This window comes from Megascapheus bottae, chromosome 4 (genome assembly GCF_031878675.1).
Source record: "Megascapheus bottae isolate mThoBot1 chromosome 4, mThoBot2.hap1, whole genome shotgun sequence".
Taxonomy (NCBI): Eukaryota; Metazoa; Chordata; class Mammalia; order Rodentia; family Geomyidae; genus Megascapheus; species Megascapheus bottae.
In genome coordinates this window covers 66,296,340-66,313,728 of record NC_143512.1, presented here as the reverse complement: position 1 = coordinate 66,313,728, position 17,389 = coordinate 66,296,340, and the positions used below count along the sequence as shown (strand labels likewise).

General features: G+C 41.3%; 1 protein-coding gene across 1 annotated transcript; it reads right to left on the bottom strand.

The window, feature by feature from the left end:
- Positions 1-3,022: 3,022 nt before the first annotated feature.
- Amacr (alpha-methylacyl-CoA racemase) lies at positions 3,023-17,364 on the bottom strand. Its single transcript, XM_090332078.1, has 5 exons — positions 17,026-17,364; positions 11,592-11,735; positions 10,086-10,246; positions 7,504-7,690; positions 3,023-3,429 (listed from the first exon to the last, which is right to left on the bottom strand). The coding sequence occupies exons 1-5, from the start codon at positions 17,306-17,308 to the stop codon at positions 3,023-3,025; spliced, it is 1,182 nt and encodes a 393-aa protein (XP_090188204.1). The 5' UTR covers positions 17,309-17,364.
- Positions 17,365-17,389: the final 25 nt, after the last annotated feature.

Sequence of the window (17,389 nt, the reverse complement as noted above, 5' to 3'; positions counted from 1 at the left end):
CCTTAAAATGACTCAAGAGAGAAACTTGGAGTCAGAGTCAGAAGGCAAGTAGGAAGATAAGAAGGAAGTGAGGGAGGGAGGGAAGGAGGAAGGGAGGGAGGGAGGGAGGGAGGGAAGGAAGAAGGAAGGAAAGAAGGAAGGAGGGAAGGAAGGAAGGAAGGAAGGTAGGTGGGTAGACAGGCAGGCAGGCAGGCATGCAGGCAGGCATGCAAAGCAGTGACACCAGAAGAGCAGACAGGAAGAGAAGTAATTCTAGAAGACAGGTAGGGGAACTAGGCAGTAATCCAGGGGCCCCGAAGGAAAACAACCGAGGCAGTACACAGAGGAGGTGGATCCAGAGGTGTAAGCTAGAACTACTAGAACTTCAATATCTAAATTTATTTGTTTAAAATGAGTGTGGCCACTATTCTAGAGATGCAGTCATGAGTACCATGTCCCAAGTCCTTCAAAAGCTCCAATTCTCTTTTGTGTGGAGGTAGAGGATCCAATATGATATGAATAGGAATAGACAGGGTGGAGAAAAGTAAAACAGGATGAGGAACCATCCTCATTTTGTAGTGAGATGGCTGTGTCAGACAGGGTCAGGAAAGGACTCTCCCTGAGTGCTGTGAGCACTGGGGTCAGCGTGCAATGACCCATCCATGAATTCAACCCAGAATTATAAAAACAAAAAGAACGTATTTGGGGCTTAGATATTGCCCTTGTAGAAAACGAAGATTCAGAGTTCTGAAGAAAACAGATACTATACAGGGATTTTCATGACAAGGGAATTCCACCAACTCACAAAGCAAATTCCTCAAGTGATATGTAAAAAGAAACTAATGCAGAGAAGTCATCCTCACGAAGCTGTACATCAGTGCACTACAGGATTGGTAACTAGGGCTACTTCTAGGTGACAGTGAATTTATTGTTTGCAAGTTCAAGGGCACTTCAAAAAATAGTAATGGCTTTACAGGCCTTGGCCCAGGTGAAAGGCTGACATTTTCTCCTATCTAGTTAAGAGTTCACATTTCCGAATGGACCCTGACACATGCTATGTACTGCACCTTCAACATCTCCTCACTCTATATTGAAATGCTCTTTAAAATGTGGAGCTTAGGAAACGAATCCCTCCCGAACTTAATACACCAACTATAAAAGGGGCAAGAAAGCTAAGAAGAGACTTTCTCAGAAGAAGAGGTAAGAATGGCAAAGAAACATGAGGAAATGCTTATCATCCTTGGCTATAAAGGAAATGCAAATCAAAACAAACTTTGACATACCAACTCACCCCAGTTAAATTGGCCGACATTTTGAATTCTAACAACAACAATTGTTGGAGGGGATATGGGGAAAAAGGAACCCTACTGCACTGCTGGTGGGAATATAAACTAGGACAACCACTATGGAAAGCAGTCTGGAAGTTCCTTAAAAAACGAAACATAGACCTTCCCAATAATCCAGCCATATCACTTCTAGGCATCTGCCCTGTGCATCACGAGTCAGGATACCATCAGGACACTGCACAGCCATGTTCATGGCCAAGATATAGAGACAGCCAAGATTCCCCACAGGGAACAGAATTGGGTGAAAAGAGCAACAGTGGAGTTCAACTGGCTACACTAGACATTGATGAAACTGGACTATGCAACTTGGGGTGGTGGTGAGAATGAGGGAATAGGAGAGCATGAGGAATAGGTGACACTCTGCAAAAGGAAAGTGTCATTTACAGATGTATATACAAGTAACTCTGTGTATAGCACCTCTAAAATAACAGCAAATTGGGGGGAAAACACTTGCTGACTCACTCTACCCCACTCCAATGTGCCTGAGGCGGGGGGGGGGGGGGTGTAGACAACCCTATAAGATAGAAGCATCCTGAGTTCAATAGCAAGATACTATCTCAAAAACAATAAAAAAGTTAAACAAAGGAAGTTGTCTTTTATCATGATTTTCACATGGTTAAGCTGAGAGACTTCCAGGGCAGAGAGACACTAATGGAGATGGGAGTGGTGGGAGATAGGAGAACCCAAGCAGACGTTTAAATTGATGATGGACAGAAAGCTCATTGAGGAACAAAGATACAGCACAGCCAGGAGAGAATAGGCCAACAAGCCTCAAGAGGAACCCAGTGCCCAGCAGAGCAGTCTAGGGGAAGTTTTCTGAAAGAAACCTCGAGAACATTTGCTAACATTCAGATACTAATAGAGTAATTTCATTTCTTCTGAAATTAAAAGGGTCAAATTTTTCTAAGAGCATTCATTTTGATAACCCGTAAAGCTAAAGATATTCCAATGCATCAGAAAATGCTATTTAAATGACACTTAAAGAGCTTTCTTGAAAAGAAAGTTACAAAAAAAAAGTTACAATCTTTTTTTTTTTTTTTTTTTTTTTTGGTAGGATGAGGGGCTTGAACTCTGGGCCTGGGCACTGTCCCTGAGCTCCTCAGTGCAAGGCTACTGCCCTATCTCTGGAGCCACAGTGCAGCCTTTAGTTTTCTAGTGGTTAACTGGAGATAAGAGTCTAAAGGTCTTTAGTGCTCAGGCTGGCTTTGAACCGGGATCCTCAGATCTCAGCCTCCTGCGGTAGCTAGGATTACAAGGCATGAGCCACAGCACCTGGCAAAAGTTACAATCTTAAAAGCAGAGTTTATTTCCAGAAGGTAAAGACTTTATTTAATAGAAATATATTACACTAATAATTTTTAAATGTTATAAGCATTTTAATATCAACAAAATATGTTTTTTCAAGTAAAAGGCAGGAAAACAGCCACAAATTAATATTAATTTTTAAAATCATGCTGGAGTCATGGTTCAAGTGATGAGTGCCTGCTACCAAGAATGAGGCTCTAAGTTCAAACACCAAAGTTGATAAAAACAATTTTTAATTCTAAATTAAATACTGATAATCGTTCTTGGAATGCAATCATGAGTGTAGAATCAGTCTCCAGTTGTTCCTTGATTACAATAATTGATCACCACACATACAATTGTATGAATTACTGTCCAGTGTAAATGTGACATTCAAATTTAGTTCCTAGAAGTTAGAGTTTCGTTTTCATCTTATTTTCAATGACTCTATCTGAGCAGAGCTGATTGATCTCTTTCTGGCTGAATCCAATTTCTTTAAGTATCTCTTCAGTGTGTTCTCCTACCAAAGGATCCCTTTTGGCAGAAGGGACAGCCGGGGTTCTGGTCAGCAGGGGTGCAGGACGGGGACTCACATGCTGCTCCTCGTTGGTGATGAATGAACCCCGTTCTCTGTTGTGACTGTGATGGATGACCTCTTCAAAGGTCAGTACAGGGGTCACACAGGCATCTGTGCCATCAAAGATCTTGCACCATTCCTCTTTGGTCTTCTTTGCAAATGCCTCTGCAAACTTCTTTTTCATTGCTGGCCAATCAGTTGTGCTCATCTGGCTGGGAAGTTGGTCAAACTTTAGTCCAAGTCCTGAGAGAAAAACACATTTTTTAAAATTGTTATGCTTTGATGGGGGAAGGGGTGACACTGTCCAAAATGATATGTACTCATTGCCTGACTTTTGTAACAATAGCCTCTCCATATAACATCTTTATAATAACAATATTCTTTTTTAAAGTCCATAATTTAAAAAAAGAACTAGTAGCATTTGGGTAGAGTGATCATATTCAATGTAACTGAATTTTGAGCTTGCCATCATATCCAAAATAAGATGTTCTGTAGGGTTTCTCAAATAAGAGAAAAAAAATTTACTGTCTGTTTGAAGTTGGAACCAATGGCCAACAAAAAAAAGAACACAGGGATGAGGGCAGCCAAGTGGACTTCAAAGCAGTTGTCACTGCTACATGTCATTTACTGTCATTTCAGCAAAAGGAATCTGTTTTCAATGGCCTCATTTCTGAGAAAATGATATCTCTAAGGTTTTCACAAATAAAAATTTCTCATGATAGAATTATCTTTCTTACTGAATTAAAATCATTCTACCTTTTATATAATGTGCCCAAGCCCTATAAAAAATAACATTTGAGCAATGTTACACATAGCTATCTCAGCCAAGATAAATAATTACATTCAAAATTGCAACCCCTAAGTACAATCCCTTGCACTTTTTGTGAAGTAAGAGCTTGACAGGGCCTAGTAAATGGGTAGGCAGCCAAGACTAAGATTTTTAGTCTTCATGCTGCATGAAAGCCTATCCATATAACTATTATTTTTCAATAGTTAATTATAAAATAGGCTTTCAAATTATTTTTTCCTACCTCTGATCTGATGTAAATGATCTAAGCATGTCTGTGTCTCTCTGTATTTGATTCTACCTAAGTAGAATCAGGCAAAATTCTCTGAGTAGTGGGTAATGTTAAGTAGAATAATTTCCTCAAGTTTTATCCAGGTTGGTTCATGTCACAATTTCATTATTAAAGCTTCATAATATTCCACTTTATGTGCACACTACATTTTATTTATCTATTTATCTGTCAATGAACTCTTAAACTGTTTCTGCCTTTTGGCTACTGTGAATAATGTTGCTATGAATCCAGGCTTAAAAATGTATGTTAGAGTCCCCGCTTTCAATTCTTTTTGATTATATGCCCAGAAGCAGAATCCTCAGATATAATTATATAATGATTATCAATATAATTACATAATTAAATTTTTAGATTAATTATGATAAATGTAATTCTACATTTCACTTTTGAGGTACTGACATATCTTTTTCTACAGCACATAGCCATACAGATGTTTTCAATTCTCTGCAGCTTTGCCAATACGTGTTATTTTGTGTATTGTTCTTAATAATATTTTTGAATTAAAAAACTTTACAAAGTTTCCAATTGCTTACTTGATTGTACTGCAAGTCTTAATCCTCAAATGTCAAAAAATTCTCACTGTTTTCAGATTTATTTGCCACACAAAACAACAGCTGCACAGTACAGTGAAGTTTGTGTTTTTTAAAAACAACTTGTGTATACATGGTTAGTTACGGAAGAGCTAATCTGCAGTACAACCTCAAAAAAAATCCTCAAATTTAAGAGTATATAATTAGTACCACTTGACACACACACAGAAAAATTCATTATTAATCTGGAGTTTATGCAGTAAGTTTGCCTCAAGGAGAAGTTAAAAGTTAAGATATTATTTATACTACAATAAAAGGAAAATAATGCCAGGACATTTTGGCCTGGACTATGTGTATTACATAAAAGCTTATTTAGCACACCCTGCCCCCTAAAACTGAGACTCCTTGGGAACTCTGAAGAGAGCAGGTCAAGTCAAGGCTACCACAAAAGGTCAAGGATATAAAGAGAGGGGATCTGAAAGAATCCAAGCAGTTTGAGCACGGAACGACACCAAAATGTGTTGCATTTGTGGATAAGATAGCAAAACTCACTGAAAGCTGTAGATAAGGAGGGTAGTAGGGACTGGGAAGAGGAGAGTATACAAGGGGTTAATCTGATTAAAATACTGTATTTTCATGTGAGAAATACCACAGTGACATTCCTCTGAGCAGTTAGCATACACTGAAAAAAATGAATGGGGGCCGGGAGTTTGGCCTAGTGGTAGAGTGCTTGCCTAGCATGCACAAAGATCCGGGTTTGATTCCTCAGTACCACACATGTAGAAAAAAGCTGGAAGTGGTGCTGAGGCTCAAGTGGTAGAGCTCTAGCCCTGAGAAAGTCCAAGGACAGTGCTCAGGCCCTGAGCTCAAGCCCAGGACTGGCAAAAACAAAAACAAACAAACAAAAAAACCCTGAATGATAGGAATGTAAAACGAGTCCTTCCTATAGTGTGACGGGAAAAGGTGAATGCGGAGGCTGAGGGTATGTGACCAAGGTCAGAAGACTGATGTCCACCTGTGAAAACGGAACAATGAGGCTTGTTGAGAACAGTTTGGCAAGAGAGTGAGGGGATGGAGGAGAATGACAGAGACAGTGAGTGTGTCAAAGTGCATTGTAAACACGTATGGACATGTCATAAAAGAAACCCCCCTCTACAACTCATTAATGCCAGTACAAATATGGGGAAATATGAAGAGGTTATAAAGCTTAGGCTCAGGAGTAAAAGAGTTTGAACAAATAAACTATGGGGGGAAAAGTCTAACATCATTTTAATATTTTTGTGATGTTTATTTCTTGAGGTGGAGTATAAACATTAAAAATGGACAATCATATATTGTAAAATCAGAGGAAGATACAATAAAGAAAGGAGATCACGTCTGGAATAGCAAAGTAGGACCTTCAAACATCTGTGCCCTTTTTAATAGCAACGAGAACAGAAATTTAAAGAAAAGACTGTCAGATGCAACTTTTCCATTACTCTTCCAAGCCTGCAACAAAACCTAAACACATCTCAATAAGGTGTGTCCAGTGAAATTTGTGGTGGTTCCACTCCTGCTCTCTAGATCTTGGCCTTCTGCGTAGCGAGGATTAAAGGTGTGGGCTACCAGCGCCTAGCTACTTCAGTATATTTTATTTTATTCTATTTTGTTGTGCTGGTTCTGGGACTTGAACTTGGGGCTTAGATGCTGTCCCTGGGCTATTTTGCTCAAGATCAGCTCTCTACCATTTGAGCTACAGTTCCCTTTCTGGCTGTGTGTGTGTGTGTGTGTGGTGTGTGTAAATGAAGATAAAAGTCTCACAGTCTTCTCTGCCCAAGTTGGCTTCAAGCACTACTCCTCAAATTTCAGCCTTCTGAATAGCTAATATTACAGGTATGAGCCACCAGCACCTGGCTCAGAAGATACTTTGAAACTTCTCAGGTATTAAATTATCTGCAGAGGGGCCGGGAGTTTGGCCTAGTGGTTAAAGTGCTTGCCTAGCATGCATGAAGACCCGGGTTCGATTCCTCGGTACCACATACACAGAAAAAAGCCGGAAGTGGTGCTGAGGCTCAAGTGGTAGAGCTCTAGCCTTGAGAAAGTCCAAGGACAGTGCTCAAGCCCTGAGCTCAAGCCCAGGACTGGCAAAAAAAAAAAAAATTATCTGCAGAGGAAACTTCAAATTCAAGCATATCACAGGGACAAATAAGACCAGTTCAATTATTGTATTTTAGGAAGAGATGCCAAAATTTCCTACTAACTGGAGCAGCATACCATGAAGACAAGAATTTTTAAGACAAGTAAATGACAGAGGCAGCAAGCAACCACAGCACTGTTCAAAAGACTCTCACTAGTCCAAGCCACCCCATGCTCAAGTGACATCTGACACTATACCATAACATAGATCTATTGAAGAAAAGGAGCTGGTGGAAATGGCTGGGCACTTGTGGGGAAGAATAAGAAAGATCCTGGCATATAAGTACAAGATAACTATCCATCATTCCTGGTATGAAATGTAATAAAAGCACTGAATATCCATCCCTCAGAGGAGATCCTTTAAAACTCTGAGTTATTTTCTAGATAGAGGAACTGACCCACAATACACTGATCATTAACATTGATTAGAAAATCAGATATGCATGAACAGATATAAATTTTTAAAGGTCCACAAATAGAAGCTAAATAACACCCACAGAATAAAGGGAGATGAGAGCATGGAGATTACCAACCTTCAATCATCAGCTTGTAGAACTTGGGTTCTATAGCTCCAACAGCCATGTAGTGCCCATCCAAGGTCCTGTAAGTTGTGTAGAAAGGTGCCCCACCATCTAACAAGTTCTGACCTCGAGGCTGTTCCCACAATCCCATTCTTTCAGTTTTCCACAGAAAAGAACTTAGATACGCTGCGCCCTCCACCTTTGAAGAAGCAGAAAACAATACAAATCCAGGTAACTCTAGAAGTGAAAATCAAGTTTTAATGTCTATTGAGAGTTTGTAACTTGAGGGTAACAACAATGTTTATCTTTTTTTTTTTTTTTTTTTTGGTCGGTTAAGGGGTTTGGACTCTTGGCCTGGGCACTGTTCCTGAGCTCTTCAGTTCAAGGCTACCGCCCTACCCCTTGAGCCACAGCCCCTCTTCCTGTTTTCTAGTGGTTAATTGGAGATAAGAGTCACATGGTCTTTAGTGCCCGGGCTGACTTTGAACTGAGATCCTCAGAGCTCAGCTTTCTGAGTAGCTAGGATTACAAGCATGAGCCACCATGACAATGCTTATCTTGAAGTACAACTTTATCCCCTCCAAAAAAGTACAACATGTGTCAAAAATCTATAATTTCTTTAGTGTTTCCACGAATTGAGTTAGAGGGGTTTGGTAATAGAATGAAAATTTTCCGATCAAGAAACATTTTGAGATTTAGCATTACTTTTGTTCTCAACTAAGACCGGTGAAACGTTGATGACTTTTGAAACTACATAAAGGTATATTGAAATTTACTATATTATTTTTCTGTATATTAAAAACTGCCAAGAGCATACTCCCCTAGCATGCACAAAACCCTGGGTTCAATTCCCTGGAATCTCAAAAACAGAAAAAGCTAGAAGTAGCACTGGGGCTCAAGTGACAGAGTGCTAGCCTTGAGCAAAAATTGTCCAAGGACAGTGCCCAGGCCTTGAGTTCAAACCCCAGGACTGGCAAAAAAAAAACACAAAAAAACTGCCAGGATAAAAAGTTATAAATATATCAAAGGGATTTTAAAAATCTATCCATCTTCTGATGTGCAAATACAATTTCTATAAACAATATTCAAAGAAATGTATCTTTATAGGCAAATAAAATTGCAGGTAATTTTAGCTTTTTCTAACTAGATGCCAATCCCAAGAAAACTGTATGTCGGTATTTACTACATCCAATCTTTAATGATCACTAACAGGGTCACTAATAAGCATTACCAGTATGGGGGCAGGTGCACAAGCATGCGCACTTCTCACTGGTGAAGTAAGATGACTGGAAGGCATCTACAGCTATGGTTACTCAAGACCAAAGGCCAGGGCTCTGGCCTCATACACAGGAAATCTTCTGTCCTCACAGATTTTATAATTCTCAGGATTCTAATGTCAAAGGTTGATGATTGTTGTTACTTTACTGTTCCTAGGGTTGAGTAAGCACGGGATTTCTCAGTTACTGGCCGTGGGATGAACACAAAGTGCTTCTTTGGGTTCATCATGTTTTCTCTTTTTCTTCTGTCTTGAAATCTCAGGTGTGCCACACACATACACACACAGAGTGACATATATATTATATATGAAGAACATGAATATGTGCAATGTTTTAAATATATATTATGTTAAATTCATAATTAGATGTGTGTTAGACTAAATTCTGACACAACAAAAACTCAGCTCATTCACTTTCATTGCTAAACTCATTTGCCTGCCTATCCACTCCTCACACACTGCTGTTCTGTCCTGTCCCCATGGGACCACAGAGTCACATCTGGTTCCCAGATCCTTCAGATGATGCCAGAATCTGTTTCCAGTCTCTAATCTTAAGTATTCCACCTGGCTATCCAAGAGTCACTGTAGACCTGAAATGAGCAAGCCCGAATTTCTTTTATTTTAAGACAAAAAACAAGTCATAATGATAAACACAGAGTGTCTTCTCTGGGCAGTGTTTTCACAGTGAACAACATATGAATTCATTTAATTTTCTAGTAGTGCTGCAAATATTATTATTTGTTTGGTAAAAGAACTGAAGTATAGAAATGTTTAAATGTTGTTATCTGTTTTATAAAAGAAGCTGAGGTGTAGAGAATTAAATCTTCCTCTCACGATCGCAGCTGACAGATGACAGAGTGAGGATGAGGGAAGCCAGAGACTGGCTATGCTGCTGACCACGACTCTACAATGCCTCATCCCTCTGCAGTCGCAGTCTTCCCTCAGGAGACGAGCCGGCCTCCATCACCTCATCTGATCCATAAATCCAGACGCCACGTTTGATTCCTTCCTCCTCCCTACCTGCCAATTCACCACTGACTCCCCATGAATTTACATCTGGAATATCCTTCAAATCTACCATGAGATTAGAGATGAGACACAGAGCATTCACAGCTAACTCTGCGGGTGACTGCAATAGGATATTCTGATAGTTTGGACAATGTGAAGATATTTGAAAGGAAAAGACACCTTTGCTGATGAGAACCCCAACTTGAAACCTCATTTGTCTCTTTTCTTATTCAGAAGGAGATTTGAGACAGCCATGTATCACACTCAAAGACAAGCAGCGGGCCGAGCCCTGTTCCCAATTAATACCTACCATGTTCGCATCGATGACCTGACCTTTGCCAGAATGTGTGCGTTCAAAGAGCGCCAGCATGATGCCCAGTGCACACATGAGGCCACCTCCACCGAAGTCTGCCAGGAGGTTCAATGGCGCATAAGGGTTCTCACCACTTCTGCCAATCCTTGACAAAACACCTGCATGTCAAAATTCAGTGTCTCTTAAATAAAAATATACATCTTACAGGAATAGACAATGTCTAGTCACTGATCTGAGTGAAAGTATAAAATGCTTTTTTAAATTCAAACCCATGCAAGTCTACTTTTAAGCAAGCTTTCCCTTCAAAGAGTCTCTCATGCCTATTCAGGAGCTGAGGTCTGAGAATCGAGGTTCAAAGCCAGCCTGGGCACCAAAATCTGTGAATCTCATCTCCTATTAACCACAAGAAAATCAGGAATGGCACTGTGGCTCAAGTCTTAGTGCCTAGCCTTGTGCTGAAGAGCTCAAGGACAGCGCCCAGACCCAGAGTTCAAGCCCCACCACTGAAAAAAACCTTTTATTCAAAACCTTTACCCCAATTAATATTCTCAAACGGTATAGCCAAGTTTTCATTCACTAATTTTAGGGGGGGAAAATAAAAAATTAACTATAAATTTTTTGTGTGGATTTAAATAGATAATGCATTTTCATTCTCACTAAAAAGAGATGTCCGAAAAGTCATATATAAAATGATTCAATTTTTTAAATTCATGCAAAAAGCAAAAGCAAATTCAATATTCACTTACTTTCCTCACACTTTGAGTGAATATTCACAGAAAATATGAGATTACTTGCAGTCAGCAACATACTGTTCTTGGAACTCTGGAATTAGGGCATCCTAGGACATGTTCTCAAAGGGAAAAATCCTAGTAAAGTAACAGTGGGACCAGAAAATCATGGGCTTTATCTAGTGTCCACAGAATTGGAAGACAAGGACTCAGAAAATAATTCTTAGGAAACAGTATCTGAATTAAATGATATCAATGTTTCCAGACTAGAGAGTCTATTTCTATTAACACAGACTTGCTTGTATCCTTATAGGGGCTTCACAAATGAAAACTGACTTCACAAATGAAACAAATAGCTTTTTCTAATGACCATCTATTAGTTCTCAGACATGTTGAGCTGGAGGAAAAGCTTGAGAATGACTTCTAAGAATCCAAATCAACCACCATGCACTCCTCATTAATTCTGGTAAGTAGTTAAACATTCACTATTAGAAATTCTCTATGTAGGGCCAGGAGTTTGGCCTGGTGGTAAAATGCTTGCCTAGCATGCACGAAGCCCTGGGTTCCAGTCCTCAGTACCGCATCCACAGAAAAAGCAGGAAGTGGTGCTGTGGCTCAAGTGGCATCGCTCTAGCCTTAAGAAAGCCCAAGGACAGTGCCCAGGCCCTGAGTGCAAGCTCCAGGACCAGAAAAAAAGAAAAAAGAAATTCTCTATGTAACTCTAAACATGATTGGGAACATATTTAAAATGTAGAAGAATTGTTTTTCAACACACCTGACAAAGCCAAATAGTTGATGTCATGGCCGGCACACTTAGAGTGGCTTCCTGACTGGCCAAATCCGCTGAGCCTGGCATAGATGAGCTTTGGATTTTCCTGTAGCATTATGTCTGGCCCAAGCTGGAGGCTTTCCATAACACCTTAAGAGAAATAGCACAATTTTTTAAGACTATAAATTAAAGACAGGAATGATCCCTTCTCCAAAGTTACCTTAAAATGGTACTCTTATCAGTAATACTACTAAAACACTCATTGTAGCTTTATGAAACTTGCTATAAATGGACAGATTTTCATTAAACTTTAATGAAGCTCTAGAGAAACTAGGAATCCATGGAACATTCCTCACTATAATAAAGGCTGTGTATGACAAACCCCACAGCTAGCATTATACTTAATGGCGAAAAGCTAAAGCCATTCCCACTAAAATCAGGAATGAGACAAGGATGCCCACTCTCTCCACTCCTCTTTAACATAATATTAGAATTCCTAGCCAGTGCAATAAGGCAAGAAGCAAGCATAAAGGGGATCCAAGTAGGGAAAGAGGAAGTAAAACTTTCCCTCTTTGCAGATGACATGATTCTGTATTTAAAGAATCCTATAGACTCCACTCCCAAGCTGCTTGAGTTGATTCAAAACTTTGGCAAGGTAGCAGGGTATAAAACCCTCAAAAATCAACTGCCTTCCTATATGCCAACAACGAGAGGGACGAGGCTACAATCAGGAAAGCAACTCCTTTTGCAATAGCCTCAAACAAAATAAAGTACCTAGGAATTAACTTAACTAAGAATGTAAAGGACCTTTTTGATGAAAACTTTAAAACCCTGAAAAAGGAAATTAAAGGAGAACTGAGGAAATGGAAAAACCTCCCATGTTCCTGCATTGGAAGAATTAACATTGTTAAAATGACAATCTTGCCAAGGGCTATCTACAAATTCAATGCATCAATATCATAATGTCATTCTTTAAAGAAATAGAAGAGGCAATCAAAAATTTCATATGGAATAATAAAAGACCCCATATAGCAAAAACACTTCTTAGCAGAAAGAACAGCGCTGGAGGAATTTCAATACCAAACTTTAGACTCTATTACAGAGTTATAGTGACCAAAACAGTTTGGTACTGGCACAAGAACAGGCCCAAACACCAATGGAATAGAACTGAGGACCCAGATATTAAACCACAGACCTATGGTCAACTAATCTTTGATAAGGGAGCCAAAAAAATAGAATGGAAGAAAGATAGCCTCTTCAACAAGTTGTGCTGGAAGAACTGGTTAAGCACCTGCAGAAAACTAAAGCTGGATCCTTCTTTGTCACTCTGCACCAGGATTAACTCCAAATGGATCAAAGATCCCGAGGTAAAAGCAGATACACTGAAAACTTTACAGGAAGGAATAGGAGATATACTATGTCTCCTTGGTGCAGGTCGAAACTTTCTTAATAAGGAAAGAAACACAACAAATCAGAGAAAGTCTGGATAAATGGTACTGCATTAAACTTCAGAGCTTCTGTATGGCAAAAGACATAGCTAGCAAATTACCTAGAAAGCCTACAGACTGAGAGAAGATCTTCATTAATTATACAATGGACAAAGGCCTCATATCTAAAATATATCAACAACTCAAAAAATTGAATCACTCTCAAACTAACCTGCAAAGTAACAACCATCCCATTAAAAGATGGGCCAAAGACTTAAAGAGAGTCTTCTCTGAAGAAGAAATAAGAATGGCCTATGGACACATGAAGAAATACTCGACATCTCTGGCCATAATAGAAATGCAAATGAAAACAACTCTAAGATTCCACCTCAGAATGGCCAGAATCAAGAAATCTAACAACAGATGCTGGAGGGGATGTGGCCAGGAGGGATCACTACTACACTGTTGGTGGGAGTGCAAACTCGTTCAACCACTATGGAAAGCAGTATGGCAGTGCCTCAAAAGGCTAAACATAGAGTTTCCACTACTTGGCATTTACCGAATCATCCAGAAACAAGGACATACTGAATCTACTAGCACAACGATATTCATTTCAGCACTATTTACCATAGCAAAGATATGGAACCAACCCAGATGTCCCTCAGTTGATGAGTGGATCAACAAGATGTGGTATTTATACACAATGGAATTCTATGCTGCTGTCAGAAAGAATGATATTGCCCCATTTGTAAGGAAATGGAAAGACTTAGAAAAAATCATATTAAGTGAAGTAAGCCAGACTCAAAGGAACATAGGCTCAATGGTTTTTCTCATTTGTCATAATCAGTAGAAACCTTGGGCTCTCCTAGCAGAGATTTATAATAGAACAAAATGTAGATTCATAAGGCCATATAGTATGATGCTAAATGAAAGGACCTCCAGGATATAGAAACAAAAGCCATATAATGAGTGATTTTTGTCCTTAATGTACTATGTTATCTCTCATCTCTTTTGCTGTCCCTTGGTTATTTCATATTGTTACAGTATTTCACCTTGTTATCTGATATATTGTGTATATGCATGTTTGGCTATTTGAAATCAGATAGGGAAGGGGGGAAAACAAGATGAGGGGCAGGGTTGGGGGGAGGGAAATGGGGACCAAGACATGAGAAAGGGTATCAATGTATGTAAAGTAATGCACCTTCTATCTGGTGAATATAATGACAATTATATTCTTCTATTAATTACAATAATAAATATATGAAAAAAACTTTAATGAAAAATAAACCTGTGGAATTATGAAGGAAGGTGATTGCATGTACTACAAACCTCTTCACAGAAGACAGACTTATATAACGAATCCAAAGGCCACTGCACTCTTACACAAATAAAACTTTTGTAGGGACATTTTCCCAGCAATCGTTTCACTATAAAGCACCAATATGTAGTAAAAGATGAACATTTTACAATATTTTATGTAATATCTTCATTGGACCTTCATAAACCTTCCCCTTGTAAAAGTACGGCTGTGATTCAAGTGGTAGAGCACTAATCTTGAGCACAAACAGAAGGCCACACAAAAACCCTGAGGCCTAAATGCAAACCCCAGTTACTGGCCTTAAGCTTTCTGAATATGCTCAGTATACGTTTACATGATCTTCTCCTTGCAATGTTCTGCTATTACTTGGAGCTCCATCCTTTAGGTTGACAGCTTACAGCAAGTTTCTAGTAGATCAGGACCCATAGCATGAAGTCCCTACTCCAGAATGTGGGGCTTCTGGTCCCTGGATGCTGTCTTCTGGCACTGGAGGCATACCGAAGCATTCTCAAAGAAATTTTCTTTCTTTTCTTTCTTCCATGCTTAAGCAAGTGCCTACCACCTCCTCTCTTATGCTGTCCCTGCTTACAGACATAGCCATCTTCTCTGCCAGTTCAAGAGCTCCTGCCACAGGAATGAGACCATGCTGGTTTCCACAGATACCTTAGCAAAAGTCTTATAAAGTTCCAAGAAAGAAAGAGTAGTTACAAGAGCACTCAAAAGCTCATAAACTATTTATAAGTATTGCACAAAATGAAGATAAGTAACATCTGAAATATCCAGGGGATTAAAGTAGTCAGAATTGCTTGGGAATGGTGGCTCCTATAATTTTAGCTACTCAGGAGGCTGAGATCAAGGCCCAAACCTAACCTGAGCAGGAAAGTCCATGGTACTCTTAACTCCAATTAACCACTGTAGCTTAAATGGTTGAGTGACAGCCTTGGTCAAAAAGCTCAGAGAGAGAGTATAAGCTCTGAGTTCAAGCCCCAGGGACAACACATTTCTCTCTCTCTCTCTGTTTCTGTCTGTCTCTCATATCCACACACAGTAGTCAGAATCACATGATACAATAATTGTGTAGAATTAGTAAGTCTAATAATATGATGAAACATAAAAGGAATCTAATCATCCACCAATCTAGATTTTATGGGTAATACATGGATCTATCTTATACCTATGTATCGACCTGTAACTAGGTATCTACATCTATGGACATGTATGTGTAGATAGATAAGTGTGGATTGATTGACTAATGCCATTAATAAGAACCATTTCCCTGCCACTGAGGCTTACTCATGACTAAAATTACAGGTTTGAATTACCAACTTAAGATGAACCAGCTTCATCTTCAGCCTGGGTATGTTCTCATTTGTAACATGTGAAGTACCACATGAACGTTTTGCTTTTAGTCAATATGTTTACCTGGAAACTGCATGTGTTTTTCAGCTGTAGTTTCCAATTCATTACAAGACAAATTAATTATGCGCGTTCACCTTCATCTTTAAATAGGACATTATGGTATAATACTAATTGTGTTTCAAGGGCTCAGATTATGGCTGAAGGCTAAATTGGTTGCACTTACAATGTCTACGGTCCTACTGTTATCTCACTCATTGGTCAAATTTACTGCCTCTCTGTTATCTCCAGGGCCATCCTTTAGACTTGTACTTCAACAAGATTACTCCCTTTGCTAGTGAAAATGGACAAGCCTTGAAGCAGCATCAAGGTGGTTGTAGTAGGATGGTCAGAAGAATCCCAAGACCTGGTAAGGGGGAACAACGAGTAGCTTGCTGACCAGTGCCAACCAGTGTGAGGACAAGAAGACTGGAGATAGGGTCCTAATTCTGACAGGGAGTGGGCATCTGCACTTCCCGAGGTTATACTCTATACAGAAAGCGGGAGAGGCACCTTAAAGGGGAAAGGAGGGCCAGACACCGTGGTTCAGCCCCTAATCCCCAGTAACAGGCAATTCCAGATCAGCAGATCGAGGTTCCAGTCCAGGCTGGAACGGGCTGGGTGCATGGCTCAAGTGGTTTGAGCTGTTGCCGATCAATAAAAGTGAATAAAATGTGAGCAATGGGAATGGATCAGGTGAGCCCTGGGAGCAGAATGGGAAGTAAATAAAAATGAGCGTGAAGCTGGCGCATTTGAGGTAGAGGATGTAATGGCAGGTCCTGAGTGCTCTGGAGTTCAACCATCGCCCAGAGGGCGAACAGATACCACCAAGACTGGCGGGGCGCTCCAGCAACGTGGGAGGCAGAGGGGAAATGCAGGTGGGGAAAGAGAGGGGAAAGAAAGAGGAGGAGGGGGAGGGGAAGAAGGAGAACAGGAGGGCAGGGAGTGGGGAGGAAGAGGAAGGGAAGCACACGGAGAAGCGAGGCGGCCGCGGTAACTCGAACTCCCGGCGCTGGAAGAAGATCGTCTCCAGCGGGGAGAGCCGAGGCAGCCGGCGCAGCCGCGGAGGCCCTCGGCGAGCCGCGAGGGGCGTCCCGGCGTTGGGGACCCGCAGTGAGCGGCGGTGGGCAAGCAGGCCCGCCCCTCCCCGGACGCCCCGCCCCACCCCATGCCCCGCCCCGCCCAGGACGCCCCGCCCCATGCCCCGCCCAGCCCCGAACGCTCCGCCCCACCCCATGCCCCGCCCAGCCCCAGACGCTCCGCCCCTCCCCGGACGCCCGCAAGGCCGCGCTCCGCTCACCCCGGCGGAAGGGCTCGAGCAGCACGTCGGCCCTGGCGCATAGGCGCCGCAGCACCGCCGTTCCGCGCGACTGCTTCAGGTCCAGCACCAGCGAACGCTTGCCCCGGCCCAGGCCGCTCACGTCGCCCTGGGACCCCGGGCGGTCGACGCGCACCACCTGCGCCCCGAAGTCCGCCAGCACCATCCCGCAGAACGGAGCCGGGGCCAGGCCGGCCAGCTCCACCACCCGGACACTCCGCAACGCCATCGCGCCTCGGGGACCTGGAGGAGAAGACCGAGCCATCCTGCTCGGGCCCGGCCTATAAAGGCCTGGCCTCTGGCCCCGCGCTCACACCCGCACAGGCGCCGTCCCCTCCCCTCCCCC